General features: G+C 34.4%; 1 protein-coding gene across 1 annotated transcript in view; it reads left to right on the top strand.

The window, feature by feature from the left end:
* Positions 1-24,830, top strand: part of LOC106867668 (short transient receptor potential channel 4-associated protein) — a 43,138-nt gene that overhangs the window by 11,685 nt on the left and 6,623 nt on the right. The window contains exons 2-19 of the mRNA XM_089364474.1: positions 3,469-3,600; positions 4,915-5,025; positions 5,920-5,980; positions 6,513-6,577; positions 7,085-7,244; positions 8,206-8,316; positions 8,954-9,016; positions 10,615-10,683; positions 11,169-11,294; positions 14,224-14,357; positions 15,981-16,060; positions 16,557-16,617; positions 19,486-19,544; positions 20,541-20,596; positions 21,622-21,667; positions 21,772-21,855; positions 22,962-23,052; positions 24,065-24,205. Of these exons, the coding sequence (XP_089220600.1) occupies positions 3,469-3,600; positions 4,915-5,025; positions 5,920-5,980; positions 6,513-6,577; positions 7,085-7,244; positions 8,206-8,316; positions 8,954-9,016; positions 10,615-10,683; positions 11,169-11,294; positions 14,224-14,357; positions 15,981-16,060; positions 16,557-16,617; positions 19,486-19,544; positions 20,541-20,596; positions 21,622-21,667; positions 21,772-21,855; positions 22,962-23,052; positions 24,065-24,205 (1,650 nt within the window). The remainder of the gene's footprint in view (positions 1-3,468; positions 3,601-4,914; positions 5,026-5,919; positions 5,981-6,512; positions 6,578-7,084; positions 7,245-8,205; positions 8,317-8,953; positions 9,017-10,614; positions 10,684-11,168; positions 11,295-14,223; positions 14,358-15,980; positions 16,061-16,556; positions 16,618-19,485; positions 19,545-20,540; positions 20,597-21,621; positions 21,668-21,771; positions 21,856-22,961; positions 23,053-24,064; positions 24,206-24,830) is intronic.

Below are 24,830 nucleotides of genomic sequence, written 5' to 3'. Positions count from 1 at the left end.
GTTCACTTTAAATGTTCATTTGAGTGTTGTCTATTTCTACTTACATCTTCCTTAGTTTTTATTTTCCAATTTCCTCCCCTCTTAGATCTCCTGGCACTTCTTTTATTCAGCTATCACCATCCATGTTTTACATATCTAAACTAAATTACATGTCCTCTCTTGCACATTACAACTGATTACTTTTACCCAGTCTTTTTTTTTTTTCTCAGCTCATCTATATACTATATCTTTCATGCACACTAATATACATCCAGTAGAGCGTACTTACTTCATATCCTCTACACTCAGTGCCCACGACTCACAACCATGCAGTATCACACTTTCTATACAATCTACTTGTTGCTAACAGAGGTAATAGTTCCCTGAACCTGTCCCAGCATGTTTTTATTCTAGCTACTATGCTCTAATGTACAATAGGAAAAATTGGGAACAAAATTGTTGAGTCTATAAAGTATCAGACTGCAAATTCATCTATTTATGCTTGCTTGGGTCGGATGATTCATCTTGAACCATGTTAGTTCTTATTTAGAGTAACTACCCTCTTAGAGTGGAGGCGCAATGGCCCAGTGGTTAGGGCAGCGAACTCGCGGTCACAGGATCACAGTTTCGATTCCCAGACTGGGCGTTGTGAGTGTTTATTGAGCGAAAACACCTAAAGCTCCACGAGGCTCCGGCAGGGGATGGTGGCGAACCCTGCTGTACTCTTTCACCACAACTTTCTCTCACTCTTACTTCCTGTTTCTGTTGTGCCTGTAATTCAAAGGGTCAGCCTTGTCACACTGTGTCACGTTGAATATCCCCGAGAACTACGTTAAGGGTACACATGTCTGTGGAGTGCTCAGCCACTTGCACGTTAATTTCATGAGCAGGCTGTTCCGTTGATCGGATCAACTGGAACCCTCGACGTCGTAAGCGACGGAGTGCCAACAACCCTCTTAGATGATACGGAGTAACTACAATAAGATAACATTGCTTCTGGGAGGAAACTGAAGGGGACTGCAAACTCAAGCCCATGCTTATTTATCGATCTGAAAACCTCCATGCTTGAAAAGGAATCTAATTGTAGATGAAAAACAAAAATATTGGTTACCATGGCAATGAGTATCACTTCTGGTCTGGCAACACCTGTTACCTTGAGCGATCGCCTGCAACTGCTTTTTGGATTTTAAGTGTGTCAGTGCCTGCCTGACTTCCTTCATGCTAGCCAGCATTTTATCGTCCTTCATTCCATTCATCTGTTTTTGTTTTTTTTTTAATTTTTTGAACACCCTTGTGATGGCTTCAAAAAGAAAGAATTCTGAGATGCAAAGCAAGGATAAGAAGAAACGTCAAGCAATTACTTTAGAAATAAAATACGAATTGATTAAACAACACAAAAAGGGATGTAACTGTTAAAGATTTATCAAAAGACTTGATATGGCTCCTTCATCTGTTTGTACCATCTTGAAGCAAAAGGAAGATTATTTATATAAAGTTAAAGGAAGTCACTCTCTAAATTCAACTTGGTTACAAAGAAAAGATAATGAAAGTTTAATTTCCCGCACAGAAAATCTTTTGACAGCTTGGAATAACAATCAAATTCATAGACTTCGTATGCCACTTAGTCAGGCTATAATTTGCAGTAAAGCAATTTCCTTTAACTTGCTTAAGGATAAATCCAATGGATCAAATGAAACATTTGTAGTGAGCAATGGTTGGTTTGATCATTTCAAAAAATGAACAAATCTACACAATGTGAAGACCCAAGGAAAACCGTTTAGTGCAGATCAAAAGGCTGCAGAAACTTTTCCTCGCCAATTAGATTTGATTGAGGAAGGCTTTATAGCATCTCAGATATTTAATGTGGATGAGACGGGCCTATTTTGAAAATGAATGCCTCCAAGGATTTTTATTGTGAGAGAAGAATCTTCAATGCCAGGATTCAAAGCTGCAAAAAAGAAGATAACATTGCTTCTGGAAGGAAACTGTGAAGAGGACTTCAAACTCAAGTCCATGCTTTTTTATCGATTTGAAAACCTCTGTGTTTGAAAAGGAATTGATAAGACGAAACTTCCTGTAATCTGGAAGTATAACAGAAAAGCTTGGGTGACAGGAACTCTATTTGAAGATTGGTTTTCTAATCACTTTGTTCCTGAAGTAGAAAAATATTGTTAGGATAAAAAAATTCCTTTCAAGATTCTTTTGATAATGCCCCCAGTCATGCTGCATTTTTTAAAGCATCACCATCAAAATATGTTGTATTTTTTTACCTCTCAGTGCAACATCTTTATTGCAGCCTATGGATCAAGGAGCCATTTCATCGTTTAAATCTTACTTTCTCTGTTTCACCTTTGAAAGACTACTCGAAGTGATTGATAAAGAAAATGGTCCTACGATTCAAGAATTTTGGAAGAGTTTCAACATCCTTGATTCAATAAAATTGATAAAGAAAGCATTGGATAAAATCACTGTAAAGAACATGAAAGGAATTTGGGAAAATCTCTGTCCCAAGTTAACTGATGATTTTGAAGGTCTTCAAAAAGAAACTGACACAATCATAAACATTGCAAAGAAATTGAACTTTGAAATTTCACCTGAAGATGTTAAAGAAGCTCTTTGTGTTGACAGTAATGAAATCACATGTAAAGAATTGCTACAAATGGAATAGTTTGAACAGGAAGAAGCAAAAAATGAAGAATCACCTGAAAGATGCATCTCTGCAAAAAAGCTAAATGAAGCATTTCTTCACATCAAAAGAGCAATTGAAATCTTTGAGCAGCAAGATGTCAATTTTGAAAAAAGCTCAACTGTTGCTGCAAATTTAATGAGCGGTCAATGCTTGTTATCGTGAAATCTACTGTGAAATGAAAAAAATCTTTTCAACAAACAACTTTAGATAATTTTTTTAACAAAGAGAACTAATGCGGACCAAACATCAAAACAAGAAAAAACAGATGGAATTGACATATGCTGAAGAGGCCCCAGTGACAGCAGACTCGATAAATACAAATTGAATTTCATAAGTTGAATTTTTTTTTTTTTCTTTTTTTTTATTCTATAGTTTGTGATTGAATATTGCTATTTTTATCTTAACCTTTTTTTTTTTTTTCAATTTTAGAAAGTTTGAGAACCAATTAAAGGTATATTCATTGTTTTCTGTGGACGATAATACACCACTATACAAATTTTTCACTTTACGAATCTAGTCAGGAACGAATAAATTCGTAAACATGAGATCTGCCTGTACATATAAATCAATAGTCTTACAAAGTACATTGTCTTTTAATCTGATGGCCTGTCTGTGTTATTAAAAACAGGGTAATCAACAAAATGATATATTTATATATATATATATATATATATATATTGTGCATGATATACATCTCATTATCCAAAATGGTACAATTGCAAATAAATAACCAAGATGTATTAAAATATATTGGTTTTTGACTTAATTCTCTCTAATATATACATCTATGTTTTCTTCAGCTGCCCCACTCAGTTATTCAGTTAGCAGGAAATAAACTGAACTGTGAAAAAGCATTCACATACATAGTTGAACTTGATGAAGTTAGCGTATTTCTGGAAAAAAATATTGACAAATGCTTTCAAATTCTGAAGGTTTGTATTATTTCTTTTGTTCTATTTTTCTTCAAACTTTTTTTTTTTTTTTGGTAAAGAATAAGTAAATACAAAATTTATTAAAATATTAAATCTGATTAAAGAAAAAATATTACACTTAATTCAGGTATGCTTGTGGCTTACTGAATAAAGACCTCAATACCCTGCATTTAGGAAAAAGTTAATGTATACTCTCACTCACTCACTCTCTCTCTTTCTCCCCCCCCCCCCAAATAATGAGGTTAAATCCAGAAAATCTTCATCTGAAACTCCTCTCATAATGTTAGGCATTAATTGCACTTAATACTTGTACATGCAACAGATGCTGTGTTTAGTGCTAAATTTTTAACTCAGTACTTACAGAATCAAATAGTACTATAAGCATTATGTTAATCAACTGGAGTAAAAAACCTCATTTATTGTGCCTGTTGTAAAATCTGCACTACAACCATTTGATGGTGTCCATTCAGAAAATAATGAATATTTCATGCATATTTTTGATTTGCTGGGATTATTATTTATTCATTCAGTTTTTTTCCTCCTGAACTGGATAGATCCATCTTGCTCATATACACTTTGAGTAGACCAGATCTCTTTCAGGAGGCCGTTTGCAACAAAACTTTGTCTTGAAACAGGCTTACAATCTGTTTGATACAAGCTATTTAATGAAAGTTTAAAACTCGATATCATAAAGTCTATCCGACTGCGTAATAGTTGGTCCGACATTCATTCATCATTTAATGTCCATGTTCCATGGATTGGGTAGTTTGACAGGATCCAGTGGGTCTAGGGACTATGTTGTGCTCCAGTGTCTGCTTTTGCATGATTTCTATGACAAGTTGCCCTGCCTAATGCCAACCACTTTACAGTGTGTACTGGGTGCTTTTCTCATGCCACCAACACTGAGGTCACTATGCAGCTTGCAAGTCTATGAAACCCTAGAGGAGAGGCTTTATTGCTGGCACATGAGTATTAAGGTATGAAGGGAAATGAGGCAGAATAGGTTCTAGTTGTAGGAGAGCTACACAACCACTCACATTTAGGATACAGAAATGAATCAGTTGCTGCAAGAGACAAATAGTAGGGATGAGGTGTCCAGGTGGCACCTAATTTCTGCCACCTTGAAAAATATATAAGTGATATATGTCTAAACATTGGCAACTATAGACTTCAAATAGTGTTGCAGTTTATGGTAATAGCTAACTACAGCAGTGTGTGCAAGTAGACCATTGAGCTTTGAATCTAAAGATAACAAGTTCAACCTTGCATGTTGCACCTATTTACATTTTGTTTTCGTGATATTTCCTTGTACAGAAAATTACCGGTCGACTAGTTTCATTTCATCCTCGGAGAGCAGCTGATGACTTATATGATGATAGTGTGGATAAATTTGCACAGATCTTCTACGAATATAATGGAGTTGAGGTATGCTGCATTAGCATTTCCTTAAATTTATCTTTTCTTTTCATTTTTAAAGATCTTTGAGTAAATATTTTTAGCTGTATATCCTTTCTCATCCAATACTCAAGCAAAAATGCTGAAAGAAAACACTATTTCTACACAATAATTTATTACTTTCTTAATTTAACAATCTTTTTATAACTATATTTTCTTTCACAATATATTGTTATTTTCGATATTATTTCTTGAGAGCTTCATGTGATATTTAATTCCTTGTAGCTCATCTGAAACTAGATATCACCTTCAAATGTATTTTTACCCATTCAGTAACTTATCTTCCAGCCTTTCAGTTCCTCTTCAGATTGATTATTAGACAGTATATCAACATACAGCTTGCTTTTGGATACTGAAAATTCCCTTTATTGTCATTACAGACTGCTCAAAATGTTACTTTTTTTGTGCAGATAATGCTTTCACTGATTGCAAAGTAACAAATTCTTTTCCATACTGGGCAATGTCATTTTATGACTGCCTTGAGTCTTTTGAGTTCGACAAAATTTTTAGGCTTCACATTTTGCTGGTATTTTTTTCTATTTGCATACTAAACTGACTATATAGTATTTACTTTTTGCATTTGTCCTTGAAGTTTGAAAGATTTACTAGGGAAATTTTATATAGTAACAATATTTAGTGATGAAGCTGAGGGAAACAGAACATGGGATTCAACTTCACCATTTATTCTTCCAAGATTAAAAATAGCAATAAAATATTGGAATTAATTAAATTGTATATATTTTATCTCATGAAATTTCACCTTATGCCTAGAGAATTGATATTACTCTGTGAATTTGCTAATCATATACACTTACTATATTAACTTTCTGGAAGAAAAATAAAAGCTATTTCTTTATTTTGTAGATAATTTTACGCTTGCTGACGTTTAGTTCTTTATTCCCAAGTGATTCTCTCAGTTGTCCAGGTAAGGTTCATCTCCTGAATTAATTAATATTTTGATGCAAATATTATTCAGATACATCAATTTTTACCTGTTCCACCCCGCCTAAATAATTTTTCTCTAATGTTAGCTAGCCATTTTACATTCAGAAGATAATAGGACTTTTTAAACTTTCACTAAGAAAAGTTAATGAAAAGATTGAAGTGCTGACTTCTCATTCACAAACTTGTCATATTCCATTAGCTTCATGTCACTATCTGGATTTTTAAATTGCCATCCAAATCCTTATAAGAATGGAGACTGAGAGATTTATAGCCATGTTTTATTTAAATGATCAATGTTAAATATTGGTTTCACTAGTTCTCTAAACTATACTATTAGCAGGTAGTACTTGATTAATTGATTCATGCAAAAGGGAGGAATAAATCTTTCTTTTCCTTTTTATAAGTTGTGTGATTTCTTTGAATTAACTTCTACCCCCATCACAAATACCTTTGTTCTAAAGGAAATATATATTGCAAAATGATGGATAGTTAATTATAAGATTCTTTTTCAGATTCAGAGCATGTGTTACGAGCAAAGAGTTTGTGTCTAGAAATTTTAATTAAAATTATCTCAACTGTAAGTATACTGTTTATGTATAATATATTTTTTCTTTTTGACTAATTGAAATTTTCAATGGCTACAGGAATTCCTCTAGATGAATTATTCAAGCCCACACTGTTAGTGATAAAAGCAATTTACTGAGGACTAGATTAAGAAATGTGACTTTTATTAATTTATTTTAATTATGCTTTTTTCATTTTTCTACTTAATACATACTGAGTACCATAATGTATAAAGCAAATTTTTCTACTGATGAGTTTATAGAATTAATTATTCATGATTAATTCTTATACCACTTCACTTAGAAATAAGAGTGATGATTATCTTAATTCACATATTTTCTCTTGAATATCAAGCAGTTTTATTTATTAAGCTTGCATAATTAAAATAGAGTATTAATCTTGTGTGTGTGTGTGTGTGTAATAGAGATAAAAATAGTATTTCTTATTCAAATTGTGTATTGAAGATAATGTAAAAATAGATTTATTTTCTCAAGGTTTCTGTGTTTCTTGTATTTTGCAGCCAAAAGGAGAAAGAGTAATATCAAGAGTGCTTTCAAAAGATGATATCTTGAACTATATTTTTACACTGTTAGCCCAAAAGAAAACATTTATAGCAGCTTGTCAGTTGCTTGAGGATATGCTGCAGATGAGGCAGGAAGTTTTGGATTTACATAAAATACGTAAGTTTTTGAAATGCTTAACTTTTATTATTAATTTTGCTGAAGTATTTTGACCATTTTTGTTATATTTAAATATTTAACAGTTCCTGATTCATCTTTTGCTCAAAGAAACAATTTCATCTGTTGCTATGCATTGAGCATTATTGATTCACAATATAGATTAATGACTTCAATATCTATGCACTAAGACAAGTGATTGCTTGATCACTTTAAAAGTTTTTATGATAACTTGCATGCAATAGGAAAAATATTGTTTGATATCTTAGTAGCTCTCTCTCTCATATGTCCATTTCATATGCCCATTCATACATCTTTCACTTCCTCCTCTCTTTCACTTTAAAACAAAAGTAAATAAATTTTTACAGAAATTAATGAGCAAAACCAGCTGTTCATTTTGGCATTTCTGAGGGTTCAACCGAAAGAATGCCAATAGTTTTTAACAAGCTTTTATTTATATGATTTTTTTAATTACATGTTTTTCATTCATTGTTTGCAATGTTCTCCCCCCCACACACACACATACACACACTGTCTCTATAATATAAACACACACACACTCCAGGTGTGACTAGCAGAAAACCGCTCAGAGGATGGTCTTTCTGCTAGTATAGTATAAAGAAGTCATGGGTAAACTGTAGCCCACAAAACTTTCTGAATGGCACACCAACAAGAAGTTACCTTGAATTTTTTTTTGTAATAGTGCAGCCCACCTGATGGTGAGTCCTGTCTCATGCAGTCTGCTTTGCAAAAAAAGTTACACATGCTTGCTATAAAGATTTTTCAGACTATTTCTATGACCTGCAAATTCGTATATAAATATACATTGCTTAACTTTTGGCCCTTACTGTAATACGTTGAACCAGTTAATTCTTCTATCTAGAGCATTCAGTTAGAAATTACTTTAGGTTTCAACATATTTTGGTACAATTTTAGTATCTGTTGGTTACTTTCTATATTTCAGATAATTTGCCAGGTCTAATATCTTGTCTAAGTGATGGGGAGTTGGCCAACTTCTGCCGAATTCTTGCAATTACTATATCTGATTTAGATATTTATGAAAATAAATCTTCATGTAAGTATTAATGGCATTTTGTGAACTAGACTTAAGGTCCTATAATTTTAAATCCCATCTTTACATTTTAAGATGGCCTTGCCCTTCATTTCTCCAAGGTTAAGTTCCAGCTATAACCCCTGTCCCTAAAAATTTTGCTGTTTTTGTGTATTATATGGGCCACGGGTGAGATTTTTACTTGTTTGTTTTATTGAAATTTATCCACCTTTTGCCTGTGCTAGTGGTATTTGTACAAATTGATATGAGCCAATCAGGGAGCTTCTTTCTGCTTGGTTGCTCAGCTTGTTAGCCAAATCATGTTCTATCTTTAAACACACACTTACTGGATAAGGCAACTTAAGTACACTGTCTGGAATTAATATGAAATGGCCATGACGCAAACATTTTTAATCACAGATCTGATTGATCAGAGCTGAACTGAGGTGAGACGACAACAAAAATTTGTGATATTTTTGATAAAATGAAATTTTTAAATACATAATATTTAAAGAGGTTTATGTCCTACCACTTGCATATCTAAGTTTGGATTGCATATTTTATGGCAGATTTACTTTAGGACAATATTTGTCCTAATCATTTCTCTGTAAATATTTCTACACATTCTGTTTCAAAGTTGTTTCTACTGTCTCTATTTCAGTATTTGCACAGAATAAACAAAAGCGAAGTAATGGTTTTGTGAATATTAGGGATGTCAATCAAGGTTTGTCTGCTTTATTATAATTTACTCTGAGTAATTATTAATCTTAGCTTTTTTGTTTTATTATTCATGTCTTGTCCAATCCATGATAGCATAGAAAAAAGCAGACAAAAATGATATTAAAGAAAGTACCAAAAGTTTGAATAAATTTTTTTGTTTTATATTTGAGCCAGATTAGAGTATGGATTGATAAATTTCTGTATTTTGGGTTTTTATTTCTTTTTTTACTGCAGAAACCCTTTTCCCATCTCCTTTTTATAAAATATATAGAAATTGTATTTATCTCTTATTGATAAATTAAAACTACATTGATCCCCTCCTCCCAATAAAACTTCAGGATTTGTATGTTCAAAGTTATGAACTTTTGGTGTGTGTACTGTGCAGTTAGATGTCATTGCTGATATCACATAAAGCATGCATAAGCACATGCTTGTACACCAAACACACACAAAGCTATACCATATGCGTCTCTACATCTAAATTCAGCTGCACTATGATAAAAACAGAAGGAATCCCAGCTTATTACAATCATTACTAACATCTCTAAGTATATAAAATCCATCTTGTTACAATCAGTCCTAACACCTCTAAACATTCAGAATCAAATGGTGTGGGTTGGCAGAGTTTGTTGAACATCTGTCAAAATAGTGTGTGGTATTTGACTATATTCTGTTATGTCCTGAGCTCAAATCCCAGCTGGGTATGCTTTGTCTTTCATCTTTATGAGGTTGATATTATAATTATTAGTCAATATAATAAACTCTACTTTGGAAAATAGTTCCCTACCATGGCCACAGTTCAATGCCAGAAAGGGATTAAAAAACCAGACTAAATGTTCAAACTTCCACATTGTACCCTTTGCATCAAAATACTGCAGTATTGTCCCATCAAAGCATAGCTGACCCAGTATGTTTTGTCAGATTAATTATGATGATGAATTGGTTGGTAAAGCATTAGACAAAATACATGTGGTATTGAGATAAATTTCTTTGATTTTGGATCCTGCGAAGACAAGCTTTGTCTTCCTTTCATAATCAATAAATAAGTACAAGTCAGGAACTGTACTGTCCTACAAAACCTAGTCTTATGTCTGTTAGAAATTGATATTTTTATGGAATGAAGTTGACAGAAGCAATAGAATGCCAAATGTATTGCTTCACAACATTTAATCCTCATTCCTTTATATTTTGAGTTCAAATTCCGCCAGGGTAGACTGTATTTCATTTTTCTAGAATTAATAACACAAGTATCAATCAGTAGCATACTGAAAGGTTTCATTCAATTGTTTCTCACCTTACAAAAAATTGATCTTGTGTCTAACATCAGCCGATAACTGTTGAACAAAGCTTAGTTCCCACTTAATTTAGTTTCTGACTGAAATCAATTCGGTACACCATAAATGCTTTTGAGAAAGCCATGAACATCACATAACCTCATGTTCTATATGTATTTGTGTACATAATGAATATTATTAATGGAATGTTTGTATTGTCTAAAGAAATCTAAATGAATATTAACATAAAATTCATGTAAGTAAGCATTAATCAATAATGCACATAGCAGTTACAGACCAGAGGATTTATATTTGTATCCTGTTTCAGAACTTCTTTTAGGAATACCAGAATTACTGCCAAGATTGGTTAATATCACAGTTTCAAAAGCAAAAGATTGTAAGTATAACAAATTTTTGCTTCCATATAGGTTATTTGTTGTAATTTAATTTTGTTCATATTTATTGTTCAGTCCTGTCATAGGATAGCAAATTGCTGCAAATTTAGATGTTCCCATGATTTACTGGTCAAATTTAAACTTTTTAATCTCTGTAAATCTCACAATCATTAATATTAGTAATTTGTGCAGCAATGTGAGGTTATGGATTACAAGATTTTAAACTTTACTACTACAATTATTGTCTCTGTGCTTTGAAGCAAGGTACTTAACTCTTCTTGTACGAATCTGTACAGTTGACACAGGTTCTAACAGAGGAAAAGAATCACTATGAAAAGTTGTCTGAAAAATGCATTTACAATTACAGAATAAAATTCAATTCCTTATAAACATTAGAAAAAATGTGTGTGTGTGTATATTGCTTTTTAATTTATTTTTTCTTAATTTAAATGATTTAATATTGTTTTGTTTATTTTGTCGTTTTTAGATACACCAAGATTTCCAGGTTTTGTAAGTGAATTAGATTGTTGGATGGAATGGATAGAAAACCAAATGGATGATGATGACTTATCAGAAGATGCAAATACTGATGAATTTGAAGATTTTGTTGGTGGTACATTGATTTGTAATAGTTATTTTGATTTTGTCAGGAATTATAAAATTCCTCATATTAATCTAAATAATATATTTCATGGCTAGAAGTAAATTGATGGTATCTTTTATTGTGAGAAGAATGCTAACCATTTAAAAAAAAAAAAATCAAGATAAATAGGTGAAGGGAGCCAGTATAAGACGTTAGAGAGTGAGTGGTGGCTGTCAATAACATGTCCAAGGGAGAGGGCATAATGGCTGGAAGTACAGAAATAGTAATAGCAGAACATATGGGATATAAGATCTGATAAAATCATTTATACATATACCTTGTGATAAGCAAATTAAATAGTGACAAGGATGGTAGTAGGTAAGGATTGAAGATGTATAAGTCTAAATATTCTTCATTACATTGATGGGATGGTACAGTGAACAGATGTCAGACAAGTCCATTGGAAGCATGTAACAGTGCGAGATCCACTGCTCTCTTTATTTATAGTACAGTGAATAGAACATCAAGTGATAGAGGAGAGGATGTCAAAGAGGTAGGGAGGCAGCTTAGCCTTCATTACTGCCTCCATTCCATTGTAAATGTTCATTTCACTGTGCTTGCATGACTGGATAAGTCTTCTCCAACACTGTCACCAATCAACATGGTTCTTTTTCTTTTCTCTTATCAAATGCAACACCTTGAGCAGTCTTCACTATTTCTTCCCTTGTTTTTCTCAATCTCCCTCTTCCACAGGCACCATTCACTTTGGAGCACATGACACTTCTTTATACAACTGTCATCCTCCATATGTTTCACATGCCCATTACCAACACTGTCCTCTCTTTCATGTATATCTGATTCTTCATATATTTACTTTTTCTCTCAGTTAATTTGTATTCCATCTTTCGCCGGTGGCATATGAAAAGACATTCGAGCGAGATTGTTGCCAGTGCCGCTGGACTGGCTCCTGTGTAGGTGGCACATAAAATACACCATTTCAAGCATGGCTGTTGCCAGTACCGCCTGACTGGCCTTCGTGCCGGTGGCTTGCAAAAGCACCCACTACACTCTTGGAGTGGTTGGCGTGAGGAAGGGCATCCAGCTGTAGAAACTCTGCCAAATCAGATTGGAGCCTGGTGTAGCCATCCGTTTCACCAGTCCTCAGTCAAATCGTCCAACCTATGCTAGCATGGAAAACAGACGTTAAACGATGATGATGCAGTATTGCATTTTGAGCAAAAGTATTATACAATATCTGTCCTTCACACTGAGAGGGGAGCCTTTTGTTTCTAGCAGAAGTAATAGCTCCCCAAAAATTTTTGAACCTGTTCTTATTCTGACTACAATGCTTTCAGAACCACTGCTAATTCTATTACCCATGTAACAAAAGCTATTGACTACTTGAAAATCTTTCAAGCATTTGATAGTACCTACTACATACAAAGTCTACCTTCCCTGTTAACCTGCAACCCCTTTTCTTGTGCATCCATAGTTTACATTGGGTATACTCTATCAAAATCTAATCTACTCTTTTTTGCTGAATATTGAGCATCTGCCATTCCCTTTTCTCTCGTAACTTTAGTCTGGAGCCTCTCAATTCTACGTTTCTCTTCCACATCTGGAATTTCTTCTCTAAGTCTTCTACAGAGTCCACTATAAGGACTGTCATTAGCATGTGACCAGTCTTAAACCCCCTTTGTTATAGCCTGGACTTTAATGCCAAGGAGGTTGAAAACTGAGCCCTGGATACTAAATTTATTACAAATTCACTAATTCTCACCTAGCTAACTGTACCCCTGTACATAGCTTGTTCAGCTCTCAGAAGCTATTTGTGTATCTATAACATCTCCAGCAACCTTTAGCTCACTGACTGTGGAATTCTATCAAAAGCTTTCTCTTGATCAACAAATGCCCAGTAAAGAGGCTTGTTTTTAGCTAAGTACTTTTCATGTAGTTGCTTCACTAGGAAGATAGTATCTGAAACAGTTCTTCCTAGCACAAAGCCAAACTGCATCTCATCTAGGTTAATTCCTAATAAATTGAACTGCATCTCTTACCATAATCTTCATAACCTGATCCAACAGTTTGATACCTCACTCTTGTGTATCTGCTTTTCTCTTTTAGCAGTTGATAATGCTACTGTTATGCCAGTAATTAGGTATGAAATTTCCTGTACTATTTAATGTGGATAACTAGCCCATACCCTACTCCACCAGACATTTTAAGCATTTTGGCAGTAATTCCTGATGGACCAAGTGCCTTCTCTGTCCTCATATTCTTAAACACTTTGTCTTCCTGACAACTGTCAACTTCTTTAACACCCTCTCATATCACTTCAATATCATCTCAAAAGGGGGCACATTGTATAATGTGATCTTGTGTGTGTGTGTCTTTTCTGCTGTAGGCACAATTCCTGAAATTTTGGGGGAAGGTTTTGTCAATTACACCAACTGTAGTGCTCAGCTGGTTCTTACTTCATCAACCCCGAAAGGATGAAAGGCAAAGTCAACTTCTGCAGCATCTGAACTCAGGATGTAAAGCTGGAAGAAATGCCTCTAAGCATTTTTTCTGGTGTAGTAACAATTCTGTCAGCTCATTGCATGTGTGTGTGTATTGGTTGGAATTTTTTATCATAGGTCAGCTCAATCGAACTGATTTAGGTTAAACAATGACCTCCACCAAAATATTCTACATTAACAGATCTTTTCTGTAGTATTTTTATTTCTGGAATCTTTCGTTAAAAGCAATCTGCTGGCAGTTGTAGGATAAGATATACATTTTGATGACTGAAAGATCTGGGCAATCTTCCTGACTGTTTCCTAAATTAATGATGGTTCTTTGCAAAGAAGGGAAAAATTTAGTGTGTGATTTAGAATTTCAGTATTTAGAGCTAACACAGTTAGTATAGTACTTATTTCATTGTCTTTTGTATTTCCTATTTTCATTTTTATCTTTGCAGGAATTTCTGTTGCTACTGCACGAGGTTCCTCTTTAAAAACTCAGCAAGGTTTACGAATAACAGAAGATCTTGCACAGCGAGTGGAAGTTGTTTATGTTCTTGGCTTATTCTTACTGGGTAAACATCGGAAAAAAGTAAGTTGCATGTATGGTGTTTATAGCAATTATGCAAAAATGTTTAAATTTTATGTTCAAGCATGTATATTGAAGGCGCTAAAAAGGATTCTTTGTTCTGTGGTTTAAATATTTGCAAGGTTTCATATTTTCATCCAATGTTGAGTAGTAAATGTATTACAGTTGGATACAGTTTTTGATGCAACCCTCTCCTTGAGATTATTGTTCTGGTTATGTAATATTTGTGTGTGAGATTAGGTATAATTGGCAGCTTATATAGGTTTTTGTCCCCATATATTAAGCAAAGGAATATAATAGTACTTTGGAAATCTGCTTGTTTGAAAACAGCTCTGGTCCATCTTTTAAGAAAAATATTTTCTGGTTAAAGTTGTAACAATCATCATCAAATTTTTTGATCTTTTATGAGTAGAATGAGTTTGCAATACTTTCAATATGTCTCAATGAATGAATTCCAATATTTTAAATCTGGGTTTGTCCCAGTTAACAGGGGTGGCCAGATCTACCTCACTCTTACGGTAGCTGCTCTCACACCATCTCACCCAGTTTTAGGCATCCTCCCTCTTCAAGCCAACCCTCCCAATCTCCTCCTCCACCTGTTCCCTCCACGTTTTCTTTGGTTGACCTTGCTTTCGCAGTTCATTCACTTTAAACTCAAGCACTCTCCTCAGAACATGATCCTCATCCCTCCTCAACACATGTCCATACCACAGCACTTCATTTGCCCTTGCTAACTGTTCCACTGATTCCTCCAACCCCAGCATCTCCATCAAGTCCTCAGCCCTCCTTTTATCCAATAGTTTCACACAACACATTGCTCTCTCTCTGTCCTTCTCAAAATTGCCATTTCACTTTCCCTTAGACACCATGTCTCACTCCCATGCATCATTGCAGATCTCATGCAACTCCGATAAACCTTTCCTTTCATCTTCAAGGAGAACCTTTTCCCATATAATAACGCTCCACATTCCCTGAACTTCACCTGACCAAGTCTCGCTCTTATTGTCACAGCTGCTTCAAATTCACCACTTACATCCACCCTATCTACCAAATAACAAAGCCCTCTCACCATTTCCATCTCGTCACATAGCATTTCCACTGGTTTCGCCACCCCTTCATCTCCTTTCTCACATCTTCCACAAATAAAATCTCTTGCCAGTCACCTTCATTTATGTACATCTACCATGAATCCATTTCCCACATTTCGAACACTACACCGCATTTGCCATTACCCTTCTCTCCCCCCCACACACACACCACATGGATCTACCTTACTAAAACTTCTCCTTCCACCCCGCTCACCATCACCTTTGTCTTCCTGAGGTTTACCTTTAAACTTTTGCTTTCAAACACCTTCCATTTCCTAAACTTTTCCCTCAGTCAATCTTATATTCAATTTAAATCCAAATCTAATGACTATATTTTAAATATTTTTAGCTTTGTACTGCCCTTTGTACTATCTTCTACCAGCTTATATCCATTGTACCATACTGAACTCATTCCATTAAACTTTAGATTCTCTATTTTCATTATTCATATTTCATTGTCATTCAATCTGACATTTTTGAAACCTCCATCAAATAATCCTCTTTAATTCCCTTATGTATATTTTGATTTTTCTTCCAGGTGCAGAGAAAATTAGCTGAATTAAAGCTAGCTCCTGGATTAAGTGAACTTTTTGATCAATTTATATGGAAATGTCAAGTGTAAGTTGTTAGAATATTTCTCAATTATACTATTTTCTTTATTTCTATATCATTAGTGTGTTCCATTCCAAACATTTCTTATTCGTCATTCCCTTTATCCATTTTGTATTCTCTCTCCCATCACTCCTTCATATACATATGGTGGAAACGAAAAACTGAACTGCGTTGTTCTGACCTGTTTTGCTTATTATAGAGATGGAGGTTATTTAATCCTTTGAAGACAAGGCCACATTTGAAGTTTTGGTGCCAAGAAGATAGAGCCCTTTCCACAAGCCCTACAGAGGGCATGCACTTACTTTTCAAACAGATTATAAAATAATTACATATATAAAACTATATATTCTTGTAGGAAATTGAATGAATTAATACAATCTTCATCATTTGACTTTTCTGTTGATAGATCAGCCTTGTTGTCTCCTAAGGGTTAAGAGACAAATGCTTACTATCAATGGGTTAAAATATAATAATAAATAGAATATTGTTATATTTCATTTAGAACACGACATGGAGTACGTCACCGGCTAATTGGACACAATTCAAGCTGTGAATGTAGTCCAGTAAGTATTGATTTATTGCTAGTTTTTCTTGTTTCCCAATACACTATTAGTATTTTAGGTTTCTGTATCCAACTTTTCACCGCTATCCTGTAAGTATTTGATATATCATTAGTAAGCCTTCTAAATAAATTAATACACTTAAGATAGTACGGAATTTTTTGAGAGATAATTTTATGTTAAATTGGCTAATTCTGTTGCAAACTTTAATCAACTAATTTTATTGCAAATTTTGAAGAAAATACGTAGTCTGATCAATAAATATCCGGACTGTTGCCATAGTAACGAAGCTAAAGCTTGCAGAGTAAAGCCGCTTAGCACAGATTGACCTTGAACTCTGCTGTGTATGCACACTGTTTTAACATTCCAGCTCACTTCTACTGTTTACAGCAATGCTTGGAAAGAACTTGTGTAGCATGTGATCGTCGCATTGACCATAAATCTGCATCAAATTCTGTCGAAAGCTTAGCGATACCTGCTCAGAGAACTATTCAAAGTTGCAGAAAGTGTATGAGCTGAAAAAATGTCAATAGTGATGAACGTTCTGGGAGACTTGCAACCAACAGAACAGAAAAACAGTGCAGATATGCATGCAGCTAAGTTACGGTTCAGTCCATTATCACTGGAGATTTCGATATGAGATGTGTGTCTGCCAACATTCCCCAGGTCTGACAGCCACTGTATTCCCCAGATCTCAGCCCTTGTAACTTTTCCCTCTTTTCAAAAATCAAATCCCGCTTCGAAAGATTTCAGAACGTCGTGAAACCAAAGTGAATGTGATAAGGCAGTTGCTAATTATCCCATAAAACAAATTCCAGGAATGCTTCCATCAGTGGAAACAGTGCTGGACTAAGTCTCTTCTGAAGGGGACTACTTTGAAGAAGATTAAATGCCAAATTGGTATGTGTTGTAGTTTTGTTTTTATAGCACCAGTTCAGATAATTATTGATTAGACCTTGTATGTTCAGTATAATGGCACTCATTAAAATTTGTAAGATAATTTTAAAAGTCGACCATTTTTGACATGCCACAACTTTTAAAAGAATCACTTGTAAAATTTCTGTTTGAATTATAATTTATAAACAATATAATTGTTTATAATAAATGCAGGCATGACTGCATGGTTAAGAAGTTCACTTCTCAGCCACATGGTTTTGGGTTCAGTCCCACTGCCTAACATCTTAAGCAAGTATCTTCTATAGCCCCATGTCAACCAAAGCTTTGAGCAGATTTATTAGATGGAAACTGAAAGAAGCTCATTGCATGTTTATGTATGTTAGCATCTCATTGTCTTGACAACCGTCAGCTATGCAAACCGTGTCCCCCATTTCCAATCTTTCATGAAAATATGTCTGGTCATTGGGAAATATTTATTACCTTACTTGGAAACAGCTGCAGGTTGGTGACAGGAAGAGCACCTGATCATAGACAATCTACCTTAACAAATTCCATCCAACCCATGTAAGCATGGAAAAGTAGACATTAAAACAATGATAACAGCCTGTTCTCAGTTCAAATCCTACAGGAGTTGATTTGGCATTTCATTTTATATAAATTAAATACTTAATACATTGACATTCTGAATTTCATAGTTGAAAATAAAATGTTTAATTAGCTACTTTTGTGTCATAGGATTGCTTTATCAGAACAAGTTGGAGCTACCCAACAGCTATCACTTACCTCATCTCAAAAATATAAATGGCAACTGTTATGGAGCACATTATCATCATCCTTTAATGTTCTTTTTCCATGCTAGCATGGGTTAGACAGCTTGACCAGAGTTGGGAAGCTGCACCAGATTCCAGTCTGATATAGCTTGGTTTCTACAGTTGGATGCCCTTCCTAACGTCAACATCTTAAAATGTGTGCTGAGTGCTTTTAACACGCCACCAGTATGGGTGCTTTTACTTGGTACTAGTATGTGAATTATAACTATGAAATCCCCCACCTCAGCTGTTGAAGCAGACAACTTTTGTTGAAATAGCATTGTAATGGATTTACTTATACTGAATATCACGTATGAAAAATATATATATATAGAATAAAATACATATTGTCTGATGCACTTTTGAACTATCCCTCCCAATAATGGACAACAGCACAATTAAAACCTTCAAAATCACAACAAATTCTAGGCATCTCAATTACTAATAATCTCTGATGTCTTGCTACATATTGGATATGAGATCACTAGCAGAGATTAACCATCCTTGTTAGAGCCCCAAAATACTTTAGCTCCCAATAATCACTTCACCAACTCTCTATGAGATTCAAGTGAGACCTACAGTGAAATACTCTTACATTTGATGTGCTGCTGTACACACTGGATTCCTTAAGCTACATCCAGAGAAATGCCACCTGACAGATTAACATGGAGTTGTTTACTAATACACTCTAACCCATAGGCATTCTTTCTTTTCATTTTGCCTTTTCTATCACTACTACAATAGACTCTGCTCCTTAAAATGGAGTTCTTGGGCCACTTTCACTCTGGTCCTCCTGACTCGCATGTCTCTCTCATTGCTCATATTGTCTCTGTTCCCCCCACCCACACACACAACTTTTGCATTGCCTGCTATACCAAATTCTTTCTCAGAATATTGGCCCTTTTGAATTCTTTCCCTACCCATAAATCTGCAGTCTTCCTCAATCCAGAACATATCAACCTTACCTATTTTGGAAAGTCTACAAAAACTTTAGTCATAGCCAAACCATTGGAAAAATACATACAAAATTTTTACTACTTTATTACCATAGAATTATTTTTTTATAATCAAATGTGATATATTTTAATATCAATCCTGGTATATTTTTTTCAAAATTTGTTTCTTTATAATATATATAACATTCTTTTTATTCATCCTTTAATAGGAAGTTGCTTTAAAAATCCAGTTCCTTCGACTTGTTCATAGTTTTTGTGATCACTCAGAGTAAGTGTAGTTTTGTTTTTTCTTTTTTTTTTTCCTTTTGATTTATTGGTCTTGTCTGGACAAAAGGTGAAGGGTCTGTACAAATGGCCTTCACAGGGCTGGTAAAATTGTACAGTTGCAGGATATGTGTTAGAAAAATGCCAGAGGATGGGTGTTCTGAGAAGGAAAGACTGGGCATAATGATTAATGTGGAGTCAAAGGAGGAGCACAATATGGACAGAGTTAGCTAGGAGTATCTGAATGGTAAGAGCACAAGACCAGCTAGCTCTGAGGAGCAGGCAATTACAATAGCAACAGAAAAGGCAAAGAGTGGACTTTGTGCAATTAGTTGTGTGGGAATTTTCCTATTTTTATAGTCTAGGCTGTCTTTGTGTGTAGCAATAGCACCATCCCAAAGGTGAGAGCAGCATTCTGTTGTGAGTCTCATTTGAGCTTTTTTTTAAAGGGCTAGAATTTGTTAAAGCTGAAGCATTTTGTCATCCCGAAGTGGAAGGTTAATTTTTGTGATGCAGTCTTATTTTATTGTAAATGTATGTCTGACCCTAAATACAACTGAAGTTAATATGGTGTTGAACTTGTAGCTAAATAATTGATGGTTTATAATCCATCACTAGCACAGTACCCCGTCTGTCAGACATTTTAACATGTTAAAATCACCTAACTGTCAATAGGTTTTATGGAGTAGGGCTATCTTCCTGATAGAAGCAATGCAAGCATTATATAATTAAGTGTTGGACATCTTTGGAGCCTAGAAAAGGAAACCTACATACAATTCAGTGTTTTTCTTTCTTAAGAATCCTATAGATGTTGCATCTACTGAGTAACCACTAAGCTCTTTTAAGTATGACTTTTAGCATTGGTTGCCTGTAATAAAATTTGTATGCATAGGTCTGAAACATTGATCTCCATTCCCCCAATTACTCAACACTACTTTTCAGTGAAATCTCTCTCCTCTATAAAAATAAATTTCTTCATCCACATTTTCTCTTTTTTCAGTTACAAGCATCTATTGTTATCTAGAAATGAACTGAATGAAATCAAGAACATTAATGGTAAAATTATTCTTTTTTTTTTTTCTTTTTTTTTTTTTTTTTCTTTTGTAAAACAAGTGGACTTTCTGCTGTTCTTTATCATCAATTTTTTTGTTTCCATATAGGTAGGTGAAGGCTATATGATATTTCCAGCTTGATGGTATAATGCTTATGGCTTTTGTCAGAGGTCTAACACTTTTAATTATTCAGTTCCTATTTTATCTATAGACAATACTGTAACTATGGCAGGTCTGAAATCCATGATTTGTTGGCCTCTATATTGTTTCTTAGAAAGCAGTCATTAGGATGGTGGAGAAAATACTGTGGTATTTGTTCCAAGTCTCTGCTCTTTCAGTTCAAATCCCACTAAAGTCAGCTTTACCTTTCATCCTTTCAGGGTCAATAAAAGGAAAAGTACTCATCCAGGGTAGTGAAATCCTACTATTGCAGTGTTTAGGGGTATTGGGTACAGTGTACCAGTCAGCTCATGTTTCACTGTCAATGAATGGAACTCCATGTATAAAAAAACATTTAGCATTACTCTATTTTCACGGTGGCATACTGAGCATGAATCTATCTATGTTAGAACCATCTCTGAAATTTGGTTAACAGGTGTTACATGTGGAACTTGAAAGTTTTGCATATTAATTGGTCTCTTTGTCTGACAATTCTAACTCTTCCAGATTGTCTCAAACATTTACTAGCATAACTAAATACACCAATAATTATTGTTATGTGAATTTATGATCAGGGTAGAGGAGCAGCAGATTTTAAAGCAGTTGTCCATATTTTCCTTGTTGATTTTGGAAAGGATGTTCACATCTGCAGTGCAGATGAGCTTTTATGTTGCAAATAACATCATGCCTGTTTGCACATGGTAGATTTATGTATGTACCTGTCTAATTTCTGAACTTAGTGTCATTCTGACTTATGTTTGCATGAATATCCAAATTTGTATAATCTATTAGAAAACATGTAAAATCATTAAGATGATTATTTTAAAACATCAAATTCAGATGACATTAACTGATAACTTTATTTTTCAGCTCATGCTGGTCCATTGGCATTACAAAATCTTGATTATTTAAACAAGTAAGTCTAGTATTTTGTCCTTGTTCTGAAAGTAAATGTTGTACTGCTTAACTTCTTCAGTCTTCTATATTTATAATGTGGTGTCTAATACTTTCTCTTTCCAGGCAGCTGATGTGTAGAGGGAGCAAAGGATTGCTGACGAAAATAGTTGAAGTCATGAAGAAAGAGCCAACGACATCGACATTCCGGTTAGTATATTACAGTGAGAGAATAGAAGTTGTGCAGCATTCTTAAATTCAAAGGCATTGAAGTGGTTGAATTGGTGGAGTAATAGACTATGGTATTTAGTTGCATCCCTTTACAGTCCTGGTTCAAGTTTATCTTTCTTTACTACAGCCAGTTGAATAAGTGCTAGTAATATACTGAGTCAATTCAATTGATTATACCCCTTCTCTTATAAATTTGTGACCCTATGCTGGTAATAGAGACCAATATTCTTAAATCCAGAATAAGTTGTATGATATAGCTATATTTTAGAAAAACTATTTGTATAATGAATTTGTGTTAGTAATATTTTGCATATTAAAGTCTTTTTCTAAAATTACCTTATATGCATTTTGCAGGTTCATTGTGGGTTTATACTTAGAAAGGAGTCAAAAATGAGACAGACTGTTCATGAATTACTATTTAAAAAAAGGTGTGTCTGTAAACTATAGGGATGAGTTTCAATTTTGAAAATTCGTACAAGGGATTATAAGATCATCATTTTACATCCTCCTTTGATGCTGGCATGGATTGGATGGTTTGACAGGAGCTGGCAAGTCAGAAGACTGTGCTAAGCTCTGCCTGCTTTGGCATGATTTCTACAGCTGGATGCCCTTTCTAATGCCAACCACTTTACAGAGTGTACTGGGTGCTTTTTACGTAGCACCAGCAGCAGTGAAGAAATAGGTGCCTTGCAGTAGAAATACATGGCTGCCTCAATTGGAGAAAGATGAGATCGTAAAAAGTGGAAGATACTAGGGGAGGAGAATGTAGTGAGTGGCTAGAAGGAGAGGTTAGGAAGATGTTATGGGGAAGAGATTTGTTTGGAACATAGTGTGCAGGTGAAAGATAGAGGGGAGGGGAATGCTGTGAGTGCTGAGCACAAGTGGCAGGTGGGGTGGAGGAGTTGTTGGGAAGATGGGCTATGGAAGAGGTTTGTCAGGGATAGATTGTGTGTGGAAGCATGGCCTCAGTTTTACTTAGCTGAATAGGTTTTCTGAAGCATGTTGTCATATATATATATATATATATATATATATATATATATATATATTACACACACACGTATATGAACTAATCTTCCTTGCAGGTTTTGGTTAGCTCGAGCTGTTGAAAGTTATCTTAGGGGTAACACTTCCTACTGTGATCAGATTTTTCTTATGCGGCGGGATTTGCTTCAGGTAATTGTTTTTTCTTTCCCTTTTTTCCATTTCTTTCTCTGTCTCACTTTATTTAAAATTAAGTTTTTGATATTTATTTAGTTGAGATTGGAAAGTGGACAGAGCAATACCCTTGGATTCTGGAGTCCGACCAAATTGTTGCAACCAATGTAAAGAATGTTCAGCTTGAACTTTCCTATGCTAATGCCTAAAAGGAGAGAGGAGGTTTAATAGGTTTGCAATTTTGGCAGGAAAAGAATTTATTGTGGTTAATATGGGTAGATTTCAACAGAGTTGTACGTATCTTAGTTCAAATGAGCAGAATCTATAGTAGTCATAGTAGAAGAAACTGCATTTGTTGGCATTTGTCGCAATTTGATATCAGTGTACAAATATAACTTTCTGTTTAAGCATGTCTTTCTCTCTGTTTATTTTATCACTACTACATATCCAGGAATAATTTGCTTGCATAGGTAACAGAAGTCTTGTATGTTATCTGAAGTATGAAGTTTGTTATATAAGTACTTGTGGCTTATTAAAAAAAGTATTTAAGATCTTGTTGCATTGTTGTGCACACACAGATTTCAATATTTATTAAGACTCTTATGAACTCCATTTTTGTATTTCAAGCATGGCAGTTTTTCTTCATCTAATGGATAGTGACTACTACTGTTAATATTTTATGTGAACCAATGAAGTCTCTATGTCCACTTGATGTGGCAGCCAAATCTCCCTCAAATCACATGTTCATTCATTGTCAAGTTCAAGAACAAGGGATAAACTCTGAAATTTGCTTGACTAATGCAAAAGAAAAGGTCTCAACTTTGCTTCACTGTCGAGTGGTTAGCAATAGGAAAAAAATAAAACTGCATCAGCAATAAATCCTCTCATCCACATGTAAGCATGTAATATTAAATCTAAAACAGTCAAAAGAAAATCTTTCTCTCCCTCTCGATGTATAATCTCCTACCAGTTTACTCATCACTTTAACTAGTGAAGGATGTATTTCATTTTTTTTTTTTTTTCTTCTTAGCACGTTGCTGGTAATATTGTGAAACATGATATAGCCAATAAAGAGATTCTTCAGAGTAGTTTTGATCTCTTGGGTGAACTTATAAAATTCAACATTGACGGATTCAAGGACTTCGATACTATCCTCAATACAGAAAGTAAAGTGAGTTGAAGGCTGATGTTTTTAATTCTTTATTGCACCAGTTCTATTACATATTTTTATATCACAACCCAACGCGGCTCCAGAACATAGAATAGTTTGTGTTTTTCTATTATATTGAGAGCATATAATATTTTCAGTGTCTAGTAATTTTATTTTCTTTATGTTATGCATGTGTGTGATGTAAATCTTAAGATTTAGATTGTATATTTGTCTGCATCTCACATTTATCTTTATCATTTGCAAATCCTCCATAATTAGGATTCTTTATTCTTACTAATAATGTTAATATTTCTCAGGACAGCATTTATTTCCTTATTGTTAAACAACAAATCCTTAGGTTACACCATTTAACATCTGCTTTCCATGCTGTCATGGGTTGGACGGTTTGGCATAGAGCTGGCTAAGACTCCAACTGTCTGTTGTGGCATGGTTTCTACGGCTGGATGCCCTTCCCAACACCAACCATTTAAGCGTGGTGGGTGCTTTATGTTTAATAGTGTAAGTTCATACTTTAAATTTTCAGGATACTGTTTTTCTGTTCATTATATTAGTTGTAAAGTAGCTTATCAATTTTATTTCATACTCTAACTCCACTACTTCACCAATACATTCAAAATGTATATAG

The sequence above is a fragment of the Octopus bimaculoides genome, chromosome 1, assembly GCF_046866305.1.
Source record: "Octopus bimaculoides isolate indiv1 chromosome 1, ASM4686630v1, whole genome shotgun sequence".
Taxonomy (NCBI): domain Eukaryota; kingdom Metazoa; phylum Mollusca; class Cephalopoda; order Octopoda; family Octopodidae; genus Octopus; species Octopus bimaculoides.
This window is presented reverse-complemented; position numbering and strand designations above follow the sequence as displayed.